The following is a 17,228-nucleotide window of genomic DNA, read 5'->3' as shown; positions in this document are numbered from 1 at the left end:
AGTGGGATAAATAATCCAACTAGACTTCAAAGCTTTGGACACACTGGTCTATGTCAGCTCAGCTGTTCTCTTCTTAGCAAAATTATACCATTCGCAAAAGTTTTTTTCCACCAGGAGGCATGCAGAAGCCCTCATGAACTTTTTCTTGGTGGGTGGCCTTTGATCCTTCCCGAAGAAGGTGGGAGTCATGGTTGATTTCAGCATTTTTCCCTTTATGACAAATGGGATGATGTTTAATGAACTAGATTCATAACATTGCAAACAAATTGCAACCTGAAAATGGCGCACTAGCATTTATATCACGGTGCATTTTAAGCACTGTGTCTGGGATTTTTCAAAAGAGACTGTGCTTCTCTCATGAAAACATGTCTAGCTGTGTGCCTCCATTCTTCTGGCTTTTTTGAAAAGCGAAGCCTCAAGGACGTGAGCTTTATTTAAAAATCACTCTCATTTCTTCACTCGTGCTTTAAGCAACACTTTGCATTATTTATTTACAAATACCTTTACTCCATACATTTTCTGTTGTATACGTATCCTTCATTTTGGGCAAGAAAACGGATTAGTCAGCTTCACACTTCACTTTGTTTCACATTTTCATGCAGGAGGGCACTTTAAGGCTGTTTACATTACAGTCATTGTAGGGAAATACTTGTTTCGTGTAAATCTTTCCAGTGAAATTAAAAAAAGCAGCTTGGATAGGTTTCTATCGGTCGTTGGTTTTGTAAAGACTGTGGGTGCAATCCTGGCTTCAGCAGAGGAACTGACAGCTTTGTCACTGACCTCAGTAGTGCCAGGAATTCGCTCTGCATGTCTGGTTTGGTTTCACCCAACTTCACTTTCAGCTCCGATCAAATTCGGTGTTGTCCCTTTAACTCTCACATAAACACATCCAAGGGAAGCGCACGCAAGTTCGAGAACGTAACCTATTGTTTCCAAGGCCTGTTCTCCTGTGCTTCCGTTCCCCTTTAAAGTAAATTCATTGCTACAACGTCTTGAGATATGAGAATCGGGTTCTCGGTGGGTATCAAATGGAGTAGCCCCGTTTTCTGTGGGGGACCAGTGCAGCTTTATCCCGGTGGGAAGCAGACCTGGCTCCAGTCCAGTACTTCCGAACTTGTCCGCTAGTCAGTCGGAGTGAAGGAGAGTGGATAGCAGTGATGATCTCCTAGTTAGCCTGTTTCTGCACGCGACCCAGACGTTACTGTGAAGCTCTCCGGTCCGTGTGTTTCCAAGTCCTTCTCTAGGTTGCTGCACTCAGAAGTTAGCAGTGATTTCTTCTTCTAGCTGCTGGTTTCACAAACACCATCTGAACAAGATTTCCAGCTACGATCCTTCTGTCTCTATGCCCTTCAGTGCCAAAGGCACATAGCAAGACTCCAGCTGACTTTGCTAACGTATGAAACAACACAGTTGGGTTTGCTGCGCCGAACCGAGGTGAAATGACGTTCTGTGATAGGATCGTTTGTATTTCTGGGACAGACATTTGCATAAGCCTTTTTCTGTCACTGTCTTAAAACAATATTATAGTGGATATATTGGCAGAAGGCAAACGACACTGCATGTTTTAGGATAACTTTACTCTGGAAGAATTTGGATTGTTGTCCTTTTAAAATGTCAAAGTGCAGTATTTGGGCATTAGGTTGAACAAATTATTTCAGGATGATCTGCAGAAGACTTTGGAGGAGAGAGGGGTATTTACGTAGGCTCAAGCTCATTTAGGGTAGCTTCCCCTGTAAATGCCATGGAAAGGGGAACAGTCCTTCCAGAGTTTTGGAAAAGGACTCTAACTCGATTTGAAGTTGCCCTTCAGAAGAGGCTCCTTCTCATCCGTGGAGCCTACGGAGCCACTATTTTGTTGAGGCTCTTTGAGCCCCCTTTGTTCCGACTTGAAATAGATAGATACCTTAGTACATAAAACAGTCTCTGGAGCTATTAGAGAAGAAAGATATCGGTGCTGAAGAACAGGGTGGTCTCAAAGTCTGACGACGATTTGGTCTGTTATTAATCGTGATGGGTAAAATGCCCATCCAAATCAATGGTAAAACTCCCCCTGACTTTAGTGGAGGCAGGATTTCCTTTCTCTGCCTTTAACCCTTCAGAAAGGTCAAAGCTGGGCAATGTATATTTATTGACCCTCTGATCCTCGAGCCTGTTTAATGTCCTAGTGAGAACTGCATCTATCCAGGCCAGCTCCCACACACATCATATCCCCCCCCCCCCCAAAAAAAAAAAAAAAAAAAGAGAGAGAGACTGTGCTTCTTCCTGGGTATCTGCTGTTCTGGAGTGAAATCCTTTGCTGACATTCCATGTGTTGACTCAGTCAACCACTGTTATAATCATAGAGAGAAATTACAGTGAGAAAAAATTATAGCTCTTCCCGGCTTGGTGACTTGGAAGCCAGCTGCCTTTTGAACTTGACTAGCAGTTACCCTAATAACATGGAGAATATACACCAGGGATAGGAGTCTTTGTATCTCGGGAGGTTTAGAAAATGAAGGGGAACTTCAAATGGACTGTAGTCTGCTTCCTAATGTTTTACCCTGCTATTAAACACAGGGCTAGTGTGCTGGAGGGCAGGGATTTTTAAGTGTTAGCTGCTCAGCTCCTATCAAATTGTAGCGAGTTGGCTTTAGGTCTCTTAAGTTGTTCTGAAAATCACTGCCTAAATATTCAGGTGCTAGAAGGAAATAGTCCAGCAGGCTTCCTCTCCTCCGGGTTTTTGGAATGAACGTGATGGAGGAGTGGAGTCACCCCAAAGGAGATCAGAGTGCGAAACTGCAATAGCATCAGCTTAGGGAACGATTTGGGAAAGGGCTGGGCAGAGTGCTGGGGCCAGGGGAACTCGGCAAGGGATGATATTTAGACCTACCAGGGAAGTTTAGATCATATTCTACCCTAGTGAGTTCTGCTACTGTATGGCATCAAAATTGGTCCTGTTCTGGTAGAGAGCAAGAATCTAAATGGGGGCGAAGCAGAGACAGAAGCAGAGACCCAAAATGAGGTGATGCAGCGGTGGCTGTGCAGTAACTTGGGGCAGAGCTGGAAGTATAAATCCAGCGTTTTGAGTCCAAGGGCAGTGACCGCAGAGCTGCAGTGTCTCACCAAGGCTCTGTGGCTGTGTGTACATAACACCGCGTTGTTCTGCAGAGATCAGCCTGAATTTTGTTTCTTTTTGCACCCAGCAGCAGAGATAAAAGAGGAACTTTGCAGCAGGGGACTAGTGCTTCGGGGAGGCTGGGCTGCGGTATATGGCTCATTTCACTTTTTAGCAGCTGGTGGTAGTTCTTCTACAGCAAACAAATGAATTTTAATTTTCTAGAAATTATGCAGAAGTGTCCACTTGCTTGTATAAAAGCGTGTTGTTGCTTTATATGGGGAGAAGCTTCCTTGAACTCTGTTACTAAGTTAATGAACTTGCCACACAGAAGCACAAAGTCCCTCCAGCCCTTTCTCTCCTCTCTTCTTGAACTCCCCCCAACAGTGTCTGCGCCTCCACGCTCGTAGGCCCCTGCACTGATTCATGCTAAGTCCCGTTTGCTTCACTGACTTCTAACTTGCAGCTTCCTGCTGCTGTTTGTTGCTTTCATTCAGCGCAGGCTTAGAATGAGAAAGTCCAGCCATAACCAGAGATGGACACTCTCCCATGGTGCGCTACTCTTCCCAAGCTTTTAAACCCCTCTAAGTCCATTAGGCATCGCTGCCCGGAGCACTGTGTGCAGCTACTGTAAAGATGCCAGCCGGCCTCGCTGGGGCTGGCTGTGCTTCCGCAGAGCTCTGGGGCGTTTGCTTTCTGCCGGGTGGGATTGCAGCCGTTGCTCTGGTGGGGTTGCTGGGGTCTTGCTGGAAGTAAACGAAATGCCTCTGCCGAGCCCTTGATGTCTCTTGCCAGTTAGCACAGAAGGAAGCAGCTGTTCAGGCCTCAACATACGCTGCGTGTTATTGTGTGGGGGGGTACTTTGGGCTGCAGCTATTGTTTGTGATGGCTTTGCCGCTGAGAGACTAGGCTCCTCTGAGGAGCCGAGAGGGATCTTGGGGTTGGGTAGCTTTACCTGAGGTTATGCAGGAGGCCTGCAGCATGATAGGGTCCTTCACTCTGGCCTGCCTACCTTCTGGGCTGTCTTTCCTTCTTAGGGTTTAAAGGTGAAATCAGCAGTGTCTGGTTTGGGGCTGGAGTCCCATGAAGGCATTGCAATTCAGCCTGGCTTTCTTTTCCCTATTTTCCCATCCTCTGCTTTCCCCAGAGCAGCTACTCTGGATCCTGGCCCTCGCTCCTCTCCTGGTCTTCTGCCTCTTTAGCAACACCGTTTTTTAAAAGAGCAGGTGCCTGGGGCCTCAGCTCTGTTTCTGTTTTGCCTCGTTCTGCTCTGGACCTCTTCCATCTCTGTAGCTGCGGGAGGAAGGAGTGGATGCAGCCTGTACCACACGTGCTGGAGCCTGGATACTCTGATTTAGCCATGAACTAATGAATGTTGAAATGGCAACAGCACTGACAGTGCAGCCGTCTTCCTGCAGATGTAACTGACCTAGATTTTTCCATGCATCCGAAAAGAGGGATTTGGCACTCACTCCAGAGAAGTAACCGATGTCGTGTGTTTATGCAATAGCACTTAATTCCTCTTGTTCCATATAATGGTTGGGATCACTAAAGCTGCTTTCCCACTGCATGGGGAAGAGTGGCGCTTCATGTTCTTTTCTTCAAGAGCTGCTTTCAAATGCTCTTTTTGCTTTCCTGTTTCCAGTGCCCTCTTCCCAATGCCACGCGCCTTGCACGGAGGAGAAGTAAAGAGCTAAAGGATATCATTTGACAGAGTGTTTTCTGTGCTGTCAAATTTGAGCCAGATCCTCAGCTGACATAAACAGGCTACTGTTGTCTTACAGAAAAGTCTGGGAGCTCTAAACAGGATCTTGTTGGACTTTGTGCTGGTTGCAAACAAGGCTTTTGCCCCACACATCTTGCAAGCTAAGTAAAGACAGGCAATAAATGGATAGAGCAAGGAAAATGGGGAAAAATAGGCCAGCGCTTGCTCAGACCAGTTGGTTTGTCAGCTCTGACCTGTTGGCTTCAGGAGCTGCAGCTACTCAGTGCCTGATAGACTCTCTGGGCATCTTACCAGGACTGGGGCCTCTGCGGGATGCAGGTCCTTCAGCTGCAGCAAAAAACCTGTCTCCAGATCCAGCTCTCTTTCACCAATCCGTTGCCCCTTCCAGCGTTGCTCACACCTATGGGAAGTGCATTTGGTACTTCGTAAGGTGCAAGTATAGTAGTTGGGTCCCTCAGCTAAAGGCTTCTTTTCTGTAGACAGAAAAGCAGTTTTAATAATAAAATAAAAAAAAGTCACCTCCATTAATGTTACAACATTTGCATTATAAAAATGTGTCAGTTGGTCAAGGTCATTTCCACACAGGAATCTGGGCTTAATGCTAACTGGAGTAAGCATGTTCCAAAACGCAGTTGTCTGTGATAGGTTTTCAGGGCGTGTGTTGCGTCTAGCTAGATAACGGTCTCGGTCACCTTCAAGCTGAGGCAAGGTCTTAAAGGAAAGCGGGAAATGGTGCCTCCAGCGCTTTTCTTGTCGTGTTTTTCTCGGCAGTTTTTTGCCCTCCTATGAGTGTTCGATCCCTTGGCTGCTTTTACCTTCCCCTGAGCTTGACTCAGCAGAAATCATCCTTGTCAGACAGGACCTTTTAACTCTCCGTGTTGGGAATTGGCCTCCCTTGTCAGGGGAAGGAAGCTAGTGACACCTGAAAGAAGTGGTGGCTAAAACTAAATGCGGTATTTCTCAGTTGGGATGGACTCGGGCGAGTGCTGGCAGTACAGTGGGATTCTGCGGCTTGGATCAGTGCAGTTTTCTCACCTTTCCTTTGGCCTCTTCAACTCATAGATTCCCTCAGTCTCTTAAACACTGAATTTTTAAATCTTTCTGGTCAGAGGGAGAAATGTTTAAGGAATACAGATTAGCTCTTCCTGTCTAGCATACTTTAATCATGCTTATAAATTGCCAGTTTATAACCAGCTTGGGGCTGTGCCTGTATCCTTGCACAACCCTCACTCCCATGGAAGCCGTGTGCGTTTAAAAGGAATGCAGAGATGGGTATCTAAGAGTTATGGCTTCTGGGAACGCTCTTCTTCCCCGCTGCAGTTAGTGTTGGGACTGCAGACCTCTGTGACCGTGGGTAGGACACTTGATTTCTCCATGCTAGCTGCTAGCTGTCTGTAACAGGAGGTGGGTTTGTTGCCAGTGGGTTGTAAGCTTTAATTCCAATCGAGTTCCCCTGGACCCCCATGCAAGAGTGCAGTGCCAGCTGTCCAGTTGGGTAAGGATTCCTCTCTGCCCAATCTCGACCGTATTAGCAATGCAATGTGGGGCTTCTGCCTTCAGAGCTGCCTCTGTGATGCCAACCTGCCTTCTGGGCTTCAGCTGGTAGCAGGACTTTTGGGATTCACCTCTGCTTCATGTTAATTTAAAACTCTCCAGTGTCAGAGAGCTCTGAGTGGGCTGTGATTGTTTTTCCTGCGGAGCTGCTGAAGAGCCCGGCGTGCGAAACCCTGGGAGCACGCCTAACGGACAGGGTCCCTGTCCCTCCCGGCTGGCCCCAAGATCCATGCGGATGCAGGTAACCAGTCCCTGCAGCTCATGATGCAGATCCCTCCTCACTGTCAGGGTATAAAGCAAAGGAAGACCCTGTGCGAGTGAGAGAAGAGGTGAGCCCTGTGTGCATGAGGTGCTTGTGGCTTCCTTGATCCTGAAAGTCTATTTTAATGGGAGGAACCGTTAGACTTTAACATGCAGACGGTACTGGGAGACATCTCAGTGTATTTTCAAAGCCCATCAAAAAGTGCCATGCTTTTGGAAGTTCCCTTTTCTGACCACGTCTAGGCCATGTTTTCACCAGATTGCTTTGTTCCTGAAAGTAGTTACATATGTGCAGTGTGCGTATTTTTGGAATCTGGGAGCCTCTGTGGTGTTTTACATATGAATGAAATTCCCTGGCACAGCATACAGGCAACGTGAGCTGGTAAAGGAGTTCCTTGAGAATGATCCTCTATTATTACACAGCACCGCTTTTGTGCGAAGCGAAAGAAGGGGGAAAATTCCCAGAGCGTCTCACAGCAAGAGAAACTGCAACGCAATAGTGCTTTAAAATCTCGTTCCACAAATGCATGTCAGTTAATGGTGCTTCCCGGCTTAGGTCTCAGGAACTGATTCATGTCTTGTTCCGCTAGAGTTTTATTTATTTCAGATATGATTTCCCAGGCTTTGTACAATTCTTGAAAGAGAAGAGTTCAGCTAATAATGGGGTATAAACTGCTTTTCAGACTGATGTACACAGACACTTCATCCACCATGAAGTGGAATAGAAATGTTTTGTTAAGTCTTTAGCAGTAGTTGGGAAAAAATGTAGACGTCCAGGATGTTCTTACATGAAATAGAATTTGGCCGTGATACCAAGATGAGCGTTGCTGCTGCTGCTTTGCAAAGCAGTTAGTCCTTCTGCTATACAAATACCCTATAAAAGAGGGAAATGGCAGCTGTATGGAAATGACTAGCGCCAAGCTGTCCCGCAGCATGGATCCGGGGCAATCCGAGCTATTGATCCGTCTGGCCTTCCTGTCTGAGACAGGAGACGACGTTGAGGCCGAGAATGTAGTAGATGCCTGTAAAGGCTCTGGGCGTGGAAAAAATAAAAGGCAGGGTCTTGAATGTAGGAGCTTTTCTAACTGGTTTGCTGTAGGGGTCCTGGGCTGAAAGAGCCACATCGAGGCCCAGTTTCCATCTTTGCATTAGCCAGATCAGATGATTCCCAGGACCACATCCTTTTCTGCCTTAATCGCAGTGCTTTGTGCCCCCAAACCTGGGGGTTTTTCATAGTCTGGGAAAACATCAGACTGCTTGAGAGGCCAAACAGGGCTATTTCAGACCTGGAAGAAGGAAACTCAGCAGTTTGGGGCTGTGTCACAGAATTTTTCATTTAAACTAAAGGTGATCTAGTTAGTGCCTCCTACAGGTTATTATTATAGCAATATCACTATCTGTTTTGCAGGACATATTAGCCTTACTAAGTAAGTAAAAAACAAACAAGAACCCAGCAGATAGTCAAGTGTGTTCAGAAAACTGGCATGTGCACTATGAATGTGCCGATTGGTCTCTGTCCAGAATAGATTTGTTAGAAAATAAGTTTGGTATATGGATACATGGACATTTGAGTCTGATTCAACCCTTGCTTTCTTGTCTCTAATTCTGCTTTACTATCATCAAAGTCAGTGGCTTAACTGAGAACAGAATGGGGATCCTTAATGTATTAACAGAAATGGAAGTGGTGTGATGGTGACTGATGAGAACCCCCTTCCTAAAGCATCGTACAACTTGAGAAGAGGGAGTTTGTAGTCTTTGTCCGGTGAGGGGAGATTTCTGTATGGCAAATATACAGAGGGAAAGGGCAGGTTCACCAAGCAGGCCCCTCTTTTTCTTTTTCTCCTTCTTCTCCTTAATTCTCTCGTAAGCTGTTAATAGAATTTGTCTTCCATATGTGCCTCAGAACTCCTTGCATTTTACTTATTTTGTTGGAAATAAATTTCATCTTTTTACTCCTGAAAACAAAAAGCCCTCTCAGGACCCTCATAAATTTCCACTGTAAAAATTCCCGTTGTGCAGTTGTGTTCCTCTTTGGCTCCAGTGCCCCCGAGACAACCATGGAGAATGCAGTGAAGCTGAGAAGCCAAAATCTGTTAGTGACAATGATGCAGATCTAGAATTGCTCCAGCTTCCCGGCTAGTGGAAAAAGCCTGACAGGCAGCGTATAGCTCTACTGACCTGAGAGGGACGAAACTGCCTTACGGCACTTGATCTTTTGTTCTCTTGTTTATGATCAAACTTTTGCCCCTTTGGATGTTGTTATAATTGTGTTTTGCCTTGACTTTAAATCCATGGCTACAAACAGCAGTTTACTCAATCCCATTCCCTCAAGGTTTACAGGCCAATTTATATGGAAGTCTTTGAAGTCCTGCATACTTTTTCATGGGCTTCGACTGTGGAGTATGCCTAAAAGAAAGAATAAATCTTGGAATCACTTGAAGATCTTTTTTGAACTTGGCTCTCCTCCTCCTTTAACATGGTGACCCCTGAGATGTAAGCCTAGCTGGATGTATAATAAACCTGTACTGTAAGGCAATGGAGTCTTTATTTTTTTGCTCTGATCTAAATGTGTAATCATTCCAACTGTTGAGGAGGGTTATTAATTATTGTTTGGACATGTGGCCTCCTATTCTTTAAATTTGTGTCCAACAGCCATTAAATAATTATTCATATTTTGGATCTAATCAGACGGCTAAAAAGACAAATGAAGTATCTGTATGACATCAGCGAGGGAATAACAGAACATTGCAGTCTGAAAATGTAATCACTGTAGCGCAGATATGTCTAATCCTTTTGAATCTGGTCCAGTTTCTGATTCTTCTTAGCAGAGTCTAATAAATTGGATGTAAAGTGATAGAAAACAACATGTGATGTCCTTTAGCCTGCCTTCTCTTGTGTTAGTTTAGCAGACACATACCAACAAACAATTGTGTGGTTGTATCAGCGTGGTAAATGCCGTTCTGTGCAGAGCTCTTTCTCTTCAGAACTAGCTCTTTGATTTCGCTATCTTTTCTTGGAGAGAAAAAGTATGGAAATAAAACCCCCAAAATGTGCAAAACCAAAATCTGATTGCTGGATCCAGGATGTTAAGAAAATTGTTCACTTGAATTCTCCTTAACTTTGTGAGGTCAAGAGCATCAGTTTAAATATGTCAAGTACGCAGGATGTTACCTTAAAAGCTATCTTGCAGCTATCCTTTCTCGTCCTATATCCAAAATATGAGCCAGAATGTGGTTTAGAGGAAGAACTGGATATGAAACCAGAATACAGGAGATATGAGGGTCTTTTAGGTTGCTTGATTTGGGATTTTTGAGCTCAAGAAATGCTGAAGTCCCTTTCTAGCCTAAAGTGATACAGATCCAGTGAGCTAGGAGTCATGTTTCAGTACTTAGAGCAAAAGTCTCATTGCTGGGAAGCCTGGTTTTTGAACAGCTTTGTCACTGGATGAGGCAGCTTTCTGTAGCTCAGTTTCTTGTCCTGTAAAAAGGTCGTAATGATACTTAAGTAACTCTAAGAGGGGTTGGGCATCTCACTGGTTGAGAGTTGAGGTCTTTGGATGAAGTAGGGTATTTGCTTCTGCGATAATCTTCTGTGGAGCTGCTTGGCTTAGTCAAGAGCCTGATTTTTCAGTTTGTGTCTGTGGATTTTATTCCACTTGCTTTCATAGCATTGCTCCCAGTTCACACCAGGGCCACGCAATTCCTGCTGCAGCCCTAGACTGGCGACAAGTGCAGACTTCTAAGCAGGGAGCTGTGCAATTACCACGGCTGAACTTAATTACAATCTCTCAATAAAATGGTTTGCGACAGAATGTACAACTCAATAAATTTACCAGATTTCATCGCATGCAGTTGCTGTGAAGATTAAGTAGTATTAAAAAGGCAGATGTGTTTATAACGATCAAGCTGCTATTTAAAGTTTTTGGTTGGGGAAATCTGCCTGCTAAGAGTTAAGCTTAATGTTAGGGATTTACACCTTATAAACTCCTCTTAAACAATAGGCACATTTAATGCTATTAGGAGCCTGAAGTAATGTATAAAACTGCAGTTTATAATAGCAGCTAGAACCCTGCACACATGGTTTTATTATATACACAATTTTTGTAACAGCTGACCCTAACTGTTTTTTATGTGGTCCGTATCAAACAGTTTTTTCTTGGTAGTAGTGTTCATTAGATAAAGACTGAAAAAAATTTCACACATGTTTCAGATGACACTTAATTAAACAAGTTGAAATAAAGCTTTATAGGGGAAAGCTAGAACCAAGGACTATTAATAGAAACTTCAGGAAGAGGCCGTTAGCAAGCCAAGGCCTGCTCAAATGAGGCAGGATGCAAAAAAGAAAAAAATTGAATGTGCTACAATACCAGGAAGCTATAAAACGCGTTAATCCCCACCCATGAGTACATCCATCCAAAAAACAAAACCGTGTAGTCAATGAAAGGCCAATAGCTGAATTCAGCTGTCCCGCTGAGGTCTAGAACAAAAGTAATTTCTCTTGCGCTTAGCGAGGAGTCAAAAATACACAGGCATGGCTCTTAAATTGCATTTCTTTGAGAGCTTCAAAGTGCCAGGGAAGTATTATATGGGATCTTTTATAGCTTCAGTCTCAAAGCGTTGAGGCTCTGGTTAGATTCCCCGGTCTCCTGGACGGGATCCCTCACGTCCGTGCTGAACAGCTAACTCAAACCTCCTGCTCGTTCAGGAGCTGAGCAAGAGCTCCAGATATCCTAGTGCTTTGGAAAAGCCCTTAAGGGACCAAAAGGCCACAGTGTATCAGAGTCTGTAGGAAGAAGCCAGGATGCGATGCAACATTTGTAAACCCACTGTTTAAGTTGAGATTGGCACCGTTTTAAATGTGCTCTGCAGCCAGTGGGCTCATAGTTTTTAAAATAAGTGAGAAAATGCAGCAGGTACATGAAGAACAAAGATTTTCTTAAAGCCAGCCCTTAATACCTGCACTGATTAGTGATACGGTTAGTAAATGCTAGTGTTCTTTAAAGTGACACTGTCACTTCTATCCTATTTAGATTTTCATGCTTATGTTAACTTAATACTACTTTATTTTTCCCCATGGTTGGAAAGTTCCCTTTAAATCGATTCCTCTCAGTTTTTGCCTTCACCTTGCATCTAACACGAAGAGCCTGATGTACAAGTGGTTGTTATCTCTCCCCCACAGTATTGAGCCATTTGGGCTCATGGACACATAACATTTCAGTCTGGCTGAGTGCCAGCTCCGGTATATTAAAGCCACACAGATAAACTAACAGTGGTTAGTGTTGTTGTCTCACTTCGGCTTGTTGTCTGTTGTTAATCTTGAACTGATTGATTTGTCCAAGGAGGAGTGAGGGATCATGAGAGAGATGGACAGAAAAACAGCCATGGATGATGGGTGGGTGGGAACTGAAATATTTAGAAGTGAGAACAGCTCCACCTTCTAAGCAATGTAAAATGGCATGTAATGATGGGAGAGCAAAGCCAGGCACATCAGAGAGGTAATAGGACTCTTAGTGATTGTGGCTGGACCAGTCATGGCGTTTGGGCACACAGGTGTTCAAATCCCCTTGGCTTTCAAAGGGAGGTGGACTCTCAGTTTGTCTGGGAAGAAGACAGACAGACTATCCAGTCAGTTTGGTATCTTGTTAGTATCTCAAGAAGGGAAAAATTAGATAATTTGTAAAATACAAGATTCTGGTTTTTGTAAAGCAGTTACTTTGCTGATATAAACTAACTTGCTTCCTGCTTGTGTGTGGATGTGGCTTTGATTTATGCTACCTGGGGATCTGCTCCTTTATTTGCAAGAAGAAAAATAGTGGAGGTTTTTAGCAAAATTTCAGTCTAACCATATTCTCATTCTTAATGGGATCATTATAAAACTCATGCCTTGTTTAAGTTCCCTATATTTCCCTTTTTTGAGATCAAGTCATACAGATAGCCCTGTAGTCAGGCAAACGTTGACTTTTTTAACTTTATGCAAGATGGTGCAAAAAAAATTCTGTTGCTTTGACTTTTGGTGTTCAGTTTAGTGAGGTTGATTTTCCACTCAGCATTTCTCTGCTGACATCTATCTGCTACAAAGTAGGAGATGGATTCACTGTAATCCTTGCCTTGGTTTTACCATTTAATTTGCTGAGAGTATATTTTAAATAAAGAGAAGCATTAGGATTAGGTCTGAAATTCAGTGTGATTCAGGGAGCCAATGTAAGGACCACAAACTATTTAATTCCTCCTTTGAAGGTTTCAGCAATGATGAAGTGATACTTAAATGATCTTTTCCTTTTCTCTTTTTTCTTTCTTTTGTTTCTTTTTTTGGATCAAGCTTTGAGCTTAAACTGAGTTGGCAACTTCCTTTTCAGACCTCAGCAGCTGACATCATTTGCACAGCAGTAATCAACAACAGTAAGAAAACATCTGTGCTTGGAAGCAAGGAGAGATCAAGGCAACAGTGGTCTAGAAAGTAAAGGGGTGACAACAGTCTGTGTTGCAACAGTTTGTCTTGAGTGCATCCTGCAGACACGAGGCCACTCCAACTGCTGCAGGAGTTGAACATTCCTGGTTTCTGAGATGAAGGAACGAAACACAGGGCAGTGCAAGCAGTGGGGTTCCCTAGAGACAGATGGTTCAGGGAGGTCAGGACAGCACACTGCTTTTCACATGGGAAGGCTCTAGGGTGATTTCCACGGCTGGGTGTGCTGCGTGTTTTGGTGGATCAGAAGACCTTGTATCCATGGTCCTGTGGCAGATCATACCCAAAGGTCATCTGGGGAACCTAGGGCTGTGGGAACGCAGGGGATGGAGCTTTCATCAGCTGCTTTGTACTGCTCTGAAGCACAGCAACCTTAAAGAAAAAGCTTTTTGTTTTACTCTGAGCTCTTGAGTTCTGCCTGAGGGCTGGAAGGAGAGTGTCCTTTGAGCTGTGTGTGGGCGATTCCTACCCCTACCGGTATGCAGGAGTAGTTTGAGCTCTCAGTTGTTTTAATAATATGTGAAAAAACATCTTGACTCTCCTCCTTTAAAGGATTTAGGCTCTTTTATACTTATGTGGGCTCTAGCCATTATATTCTTATTTAAAAAAAATAACAGCACCACTCATGAGCCCTGGTATGTGGGGATGTAGGTCATGATCTTGCAATGTAATACGCCTCCTCCATTGTAGCAAGAGATGGGACAGTTGAGGAGATGCTTGCGTTTATATCTGAATTACCCCTGGACTACAACTTTGGGTTTACATTCATGTTTCTCATGTCTTCTGCTCAGTATAAGACATGCTCATCTGCTGCTACGGCTGCCTCACCTGCAGCAGTGCAGCTGCCCTCCTGCTCCAGGCTGCCCTGTGTCAGGTGCTGTTGCTGACCAGCTGCAACTGCCCTTTCCATCACGTGAGCCGCTGTGCTGCCCAGGGATGCGCCTGGCACCATGCCTATCGCAGGATATGCTGCACCACGTTGCCCCTTCCCTGAGTCTCTTTGCACTGGATAGATCACAGGTTTTGAAGGCTGGTGGCTTACCTTGCATGTTCAGGCTCTGTTCTTGCTGACTTCTTCAATGTGAATACAATGAAGTGGATGATTAGTAATATTTGCCTGGCGGAGAGCTGCTATGGAAACCTACTGTGTTCTGTTTTGATGGGGATGATGGGTGATTTGGCTATCAGCGAGCTCGAGGGAGCTGCTATGAGATGTGTCGGCAGCACAGCTTCCATATGAGATATTCCTAAACCCCAGAGCCGACTTTCATGCACATATGCACCACTACCTCCATCCCTTATCCTTATTACAACCAGCTGTGGTTTGACTTTGTCAAAGATCTGATAGAGCTCCCTTACCCCCTCTCCCACTCCCTCCGCAAACTCCCATTAGTCATACTTGGGCAGCGCATGAAATAAGCTGGTGATAAAGCTCTGATTCTGGACACCAGAGTCATTCCGAGGGGCTCGGTGCTGGGCTGTGAAGACTGCGCTGGGTTAACTCCTTGGTGCCTCCAGCAGAGCTTCCCCAGGCCCATAAACCGTGTGGTGTTTCAGGTTGTTGGAGCTCTTATGGCACCTTTCATCTGCGTAGAGATGAATTTATCACTCTGGCATGTTAGAGATTAAATGGGCTTTTTTTGGCTTTCTAATGAGTGGCCTGAGGAAGACAGCTCTTGTATTAAGGCAATGGCTGTTTGAGATCTGGGTTTTCTCTGTATCCCTTTGGTAACACAGGGAGAAAGTTATTTTTCCTCCTTGATGTTAATGCTATTTAAACTAAAGATTAACTTTGGCAGACTGACAAGGGGCTACATACGGGCCAGGAAACAACTCAGTCTGGAAGTTAGTGGGAGGTTTCTGACCATTAGGGAGGAGGAGCTCGTGGAACAGACACTGAATGACTTTTTTTTTAAAACAGGACAATTTATTGGCTGGTTAAATTTGAGTTGCTTTTGGGTGGCAAAAAGCACATCCTTGATCTCATGCCAGCCTCCGGGAAAATTTCAGAGCTTTCCTTCAGAGCAGGGGCTTTTTTAATGGGGAAGATAGTGCTATCTGAGTGGGGGTTGCTGCCACCCTGGGTGGAATAAGGCCACCAGCCGCTCCTGACCCCCTAAGCCACTGCTGAGCGAAGCTGTAGCTGTACTGGGGATGCATCACATCCTTCCCTTTGCAGGCTAGTGTGATACTTTCAGGGGCAAACACAAGCCTTTTAGAAAAGCACAAATATTTCAACTGCCATTTGTTATCTGTCATGTAGCCACCTGTGCAAAAGGGAGAGGTGGTGGGCAGAGCTTTGCAGGAGAGAGGGTTGGTTTTGGTAATCATCTGGGCTTTGTACAGTACTTGCACATCTCAGACATGTTGGAGACCTCATAACAGACTTGGGCAGCTGAGGCTCATGAGTCATTTGGGAGAGCAATACTGTTTTGCAGCAGGTTGAGAGGTCCCAGTGTAAATCTAGGTCTCAAGACACTGCAAAACCAGTAAATCTAGGTTGATATGTCTGCTTGGGGGAGCAGCAAGCTTTGTACTTCACAGAAAGTGAATAGGGCCCAAGGACTTTGTCTCTTATTCCAGCTGTGATTTAGAGCTGGCTGCTGAGCTGATGGCAGCCCAGATACTCACCAGTAAAGTTAAAAATAAACTGCTTGGATTTCTTTGCTGATAATTGAAGCAGCTTTTTTTGTGATTTGCTGTAAAATCAAGGCAGGGCCCTCCTCCCTAGCAGCGCCTGTCCAGTTTGTAACCCTTGAAGTCCTGCAAGCTTTTCTTGCTCTCTCAGCAGCAGCTCAGTCCCTGAGATGCTGGCTTGCTTCTTTTGTTTCATCATGGCCAGGGGGGATCTTAGAGATCCCATGCGTTCAAATAAAAGTTTGAATATTATTCAAATTACTGGTCGGGATACTAAACCTTCAGAGCCAAATCTCTTTTGTTACTATTTGAGATTGGTCTGAGACTGTAGGACTTGGTGGAATGTCCTCTGAACCCAGCTGCTGTTGGATGCAAGGCGTTAGGCTAGAACGAGCGTCGGGTTAAACAGGCGCCAGCAGCAGCCGTGACTATCTTGTCAGCAAGTCTCTCTCCAGCTGCGACAGACTGTTGGTCCTGCTTCTTCCAGGCCTCGCTTGTACGCTGCTTATGGAGGGTCATCTTGTTTGGGTTGTGTCCCAGCACAAAACAGCTCTGAAACGTGTATGGAGCCCCTGGTTGTCACTGCATGTGTGCCAGCAGTAATACATCTTTGCACTCTTTGGATACCTCTTCTAGCATCTCCAGAGGCCCAGACAGAGGAATTGCTTGAATAGGAGCTGCTGAGTATTGAAAGCTGCTGGCTGGTACTCGCAGGAGATCTTGCCTGTGTCATTGTTTATTTGTCACCCTGATAGGTAACGGGGAGCGGTGTGCATGGAGCTCTCCGCAGCGCTTTGTGTTTGCTGCCCTCGGAATTTCATTTGCTCCATTCACAAACAGTTGTAGTCAGACAGGCTCTAGTAACTGAGCTATTTCCTTCTGCTTTTGCTCTGCAGTCGGCATCCTGGCTCCATTCTCAGATGCAGGGCTTTAGAAACCAGGTCTTTCAAGCTTGGATATTTTAAGGGGAAGGGGATGCCTTCTTCTTCAGCTGCCTGTGCAAAGCACGCTTTGCATCTTAGCCAGCCAGGAAAGCTACCGTGCCAGCTATTTACCAATGCTTTTGTTTCTTCCAGTTGATCACGTGGTTCCTGAGCCAGGTTCCAGTTTGCTGACTGCATTTGACCAGTGGCGAGAATGGGCAGACAGCAAATCCTGCTGTGACTATTCTCTGCACGTGGACATCACAGAGTGGCATAAAGGTGTCCAGGAGGAAATGGAAGCTCTGGTTAAAGATCATGGTAAGTTCAGTTACGGGAAGGGAAAACCCTTCTGTTCAGAAGGGAAACCTTTCCCCTCCCCGTTTTTGAACACTGGCCCTTGCAAGTTTTTATTCTGACATCCCAATAAAGCTGTTTTGGGCCCATTCTGGCTTCTTGTTAAGGTTTGGACAGCAAGAGTCGCTGTTGTAGCGGCCCCAGGGGGGTAATTCAAACCAGCATCACTGCAGTGGGTTAGTTGGGGGAGCAGTGATTTGCAGCGGGTGAATCT

At 45.0% G+C, this 17,228-nt stretch overlaps 1 protein-coding gene across 2 annotated transcripts in view; it reads left to right on the top strand.

The window, feature by feature from the left end:
• The window catches only part of DPYSL2 (dihydropyrimidinase like 2), a 57,558-nt gene that overhangs the window by 18,443 nt on the left and 21,887 nt on the right, over nucleotides 1-17,228 (top strand). For both annotated transcript variants that reach the window (XM_013954545.2, XM_013954553.2), the window contains exon 4: nucleotides 16,814-16,978. In XM_013954545.2, coding sequence (XP_013809999.1) covers nucleotides 16,814-16,978 — 165 coding nt within the window. The remainder of the gene's footprint in view (nucleotides 1-16,813; nucleotides 16,979-17,228) is intronic.

This window comes from Apteryx mantelli, chromosome 29 (assembly GCF_036417845.1).
Source record: "Apteryx mantelli isolate bAptMan1 chromosome 29, bAptMan1.hap1, whole genome shotgun sequence".
Classification (NCBI taxonomy): domain Eukaryota; kingdom Metazoa; phylum Chordata; class Aves; order Apterygiformes; family Apterygidae; genus Apteryx; species Apteryx mantelli.
Note: the sequence above shows the minus strand (reverse complement) of the source record. Positions and strands in the feature narration are given on the sequence as shown.